This window comes from Nicotiana tabacum, chromosome 2 (genome assembly GCF_000715075.1).
Source record: "Nicotiana tabacum cultivar K326 chromosome 2, ASM71507v2, whole genome shotgun sequence".
Classification (NCBI taxonomy): Eukaryota; Viridiplantae; Streptophyta; class Magnoliopsida; order Solanales; family Solanaceae; genus Nicotiana; species Nicotiana tabacum.
This window is the reverse complement of record NC_134081.1, coordinates 118031854-118035220: the sequence shown is the minus strand read 5'-3', so window position 1 is coordinate 118035220 and position 3367 is coordinate 118031854. Positions and strand designations below refer to the sequence as shown.

Here is a 3367-nt window from a genome sequence, read left to right as displayed (position 1 = left end):
GCACACTAGCTACTATTCTCCTTCCTTTGTTGAACCTTGCAGCTTGATTCATGTTTTGTCCTACGTTTGAACTTTGCGTGTGTGAATTTCCAAACCTCTGAGGGTACCCATGTAGTTTGTATCACTTGTCCTTGGTATGCCCTGGTCTCTTATAGTAATCACAAAATGGTCTAGGCATATTGCCTCCAATGGATTTGCTATTGACAGAGTAATTTGTTCTGTAGGAACTAGGTTTTGATGTGTTGACATTTAGGGAAGCAGACTCAAAAAGCATTTGGTTATTTGGTTTGATCTCTCTCTCTGCTTCTCATCCTGAATGAGCAGTGAAAAAGCTTGTGCAAGAGTTGACAGCGGATTCATCATAAGAATGCTTCCACGTACAACAATGTAGACCTTATTAAGTCCCATAAGGAACTGTATCAATCTCCTGTCTTGCTCGGCCTTGTGCATATTCTCCTTGGCACCACAAGTACAGGTACAACTGCAGTGAGTCTTCTCACTCAAAGTATCTAGCTCTTCCCAGAGCTTTTTCAGTTTAGTGTAATAACCTATAATGTCCAGCACACCTTGAGACATGTCGTTTATCTCTTTTTGAATCTGGTACAGCCTAGCACCATTAGTTTGCTCATAGCAATCCTCCAATTCTCTCCACAACTCAACAATATTATTAGCATACTCCACACTATCCGCAATATCTTTGGAGAGTGAATTTAGAATCCAATATGTTACCATATCGTCGCATCGCTCCCACTGTCGAAACCTTTGAGATTAAGGATCTGGTGATTTGCACTCTCCACTTATAAACCCTAACTTGTTTGTGACGGACAAACCTCGCATGACACTACGTCTCCAAGATGTATACCCAATTCCACTGAAAGGAACTAAGACGAGCATCGCTCCAGGATTGTCTGACGGATGGTGGTAGAGTTGATCACTTGGATCTATTCTGGTGCTCGTCGCAGCGGCGACACTGGCATCACCAACAAATATATCTTCCTGATCTAATACAACCATGAATAGATGAATTCGTTGTGTCACACATTAATTTTAGGTGAAACTTGAAGAATCGGTTATCAATTTTGTAGTTCAAACAAATTAGGGCAAATGATGATCGAACTAGAGAGACAAACTCGGAAGGAAGAAAGTAGTGGGCAAAATTGAGAGGGACGATGGCGGATAGTCGAGCATGAGCTTCCTTGCTCTGATACCATGTTAGAACTGGGATTGAAGATGAGCTTGAAGCTCCATCTGGAGCTTCAATGGAGTCCTCTAGAGAGTTTTGTGAGAGATAAAACATAAAAGAGAAATGGGAATTGGGAAAGTGAAAGCTCACCTTATTTTATCAGTGTAGTACAAAGTATATACATTTACAATACCGAAAACTACAACTAATGCTGAGCTGGCTAAGCTGGCCCACTAACTAACTCCCCTAAATGTACAACTAACTATCATTACATATAAAAATATAATTATACAAGTTTCAAGAGACACAAATATGATAATATGTGATACACAATATGATACACATGTCATTTGTTTTCATGGTCATCTTCCACTTTGAATTTTCAATTCAAACCACCTCAAAACTCCACCAAATCATCCAAAAACTAAGATTCAAGTTCCTTAAGATGTACCTAATCTATTCTAATAACACAGTCAAAAGAAAGCAAACATTTGACCTTTTTTGGCTACAAATAGCTAATTGGCTAATATTAGTAATATTTTATGAATTGGCCAATTTTTGTAATAAGCTACTTATAAACGAACATAGCTGGTATTTTCTCATTCTAAAACAGCGCGTACTAGATTATGATTAATATCCTTTATCCTGTATCCTTTATTCATTTAAGAAATAATGTTTATCAATTTACATTTGTATAGCCATAATTCATCTCATTAAAGATAAAATAAAAGTTTAAAATTAAATTATTTTCTAGATAAGGAAATTTAACATATTTTTTAAGGACATACTAAAAATAAAAGTATGTCGTACCAGTTGTTTATTGATCAATTAACATAACAATTGGCAATTATCTATAGTGCGTTAATCGACCGGTCTGAAGTGGGCCTTGTTTTTCTTGAGTCGGCCCAAGAAGGAAACTTGTGGGCCTCCCAGCCCAGTTATAATTTCTTGAATATAATCATTAGCTAAGCGGGAGATTTGTATCTATACCCAGTTTTTAGGTCACATTTTAACTTATACCCGCTTTGTAAAAATAATTGCAAGCGTACCCATTTTTCGGGTAAATTCAGACATACGGGCCTGAAGTAGCAAATATTTATGTCTGAAGTTTGAACTTCAGAATGTTTTGCCTGAAGTGTAGCCTTATCAAAGCAAAACTTCAGATATTTTTGCCTGAAGTTTGGCCTGACTTGCAAAGGAAATCACGCAAACTTCAATTCATTGTGCAATGGCAAACTTCAGTTCAATAAAACTACAACATGTTTTGGCTGAAATTTTTATTTTGTAATTGCTGAACTTTAGCATTCTAGGAGCTGAAGTTTTATTTTGTAATTGATGAACTTCTGCATTCTAGGAGCTGAAATTTTGTTTTGTAATTGCTGAACTTCAGCATTCTAGGAGCTGAAGTTTTGTTTTGTAATTGCTGAACTTCAGCATTCTAGGAGCTAAAGTTTTGTTTTGTATTTGCTCAACTTCAGCATTCTAGGAGCTGAAGTGTCACGACCCAAAATCCCAACATGCCGTGATGACGCCTATCTCAATACTAGGCAAGCCGATAATATCCATAAACTATAATTTCTCTTTAAGTTTGAAAATGCAATATTTAAATATAGTACAAAATCCCACAAATACTGATAACACTTCCTAAAACCTGGTGTCACTGAGTACATGAGCATCTAATATGAATACAAGTCTGGAAAATACGGTCTATGATAATCTGAGGCCAAATATAGTAACAAGGAGATAAGGAAAGAGAGACAAGGTCTGCGAAACACGGCAGCTACCTCTGAATCTTTGGAAAATCAACTATGCGAGAGAATCAACACCCGCTATATCCGGGAACACCTGGATCTGCACACGAAGTGCAGGGTGTAGTATGAGTACAACCAACTCAGCAAGTAACAATAATAAATAAAGAAATTCCAGCAAAGAATAAACATGTTTTCAAATCCGGCAGTTTGAGTCAAATCAATTTTATACAGTTCAAGTTCATGTAATCCGGATATAAAATCTTTCAGAGAATTTCACAACAATGTCAGCTAGCAACTAAGTGCAACAACAAATGAAAAGTAAGTACAGCCTCTCAGGCAACAGATACTCAACTTGTCAGAACAGCTCAACCACTCGGCTCTCATCCCTCAACACTCACACTTAATTGGTACCCGCGCTCACTGGGGGTGTACA

General features: G+C 37.3%; 1 protein-coding gene across 1 annotated transcript; it reads right to left on the bottom strand.

Moving 5' to 3' along the window:
• Positions 1 to 249: 249 nt before the first annotated feature.
• On the bottom strand, positions 250 to 732 carry LOC142167906 (uncharacterized). Its single transcript, XM_075228387.1, has one exon. The coding sequence runs from the start codon at positions 730 to 732 to the stop codon at positions 250 to 252; it is 483 nt and encodes a 160-aa protein (XP_075084488.1).
• Between the last annotated feature and the right edge of the window lie 2635 nt (positions 733 to 3367).

Bases quoted from the DNA above. Each gene is read 5' to 3' on its own strand.
- LOC142167906 (XM_075228387.1), bottom strand. From the start codon at position 732: ATGGTAACATATTGGATTCTAAATTCACTCTCCAAAGATATTGCGGAT.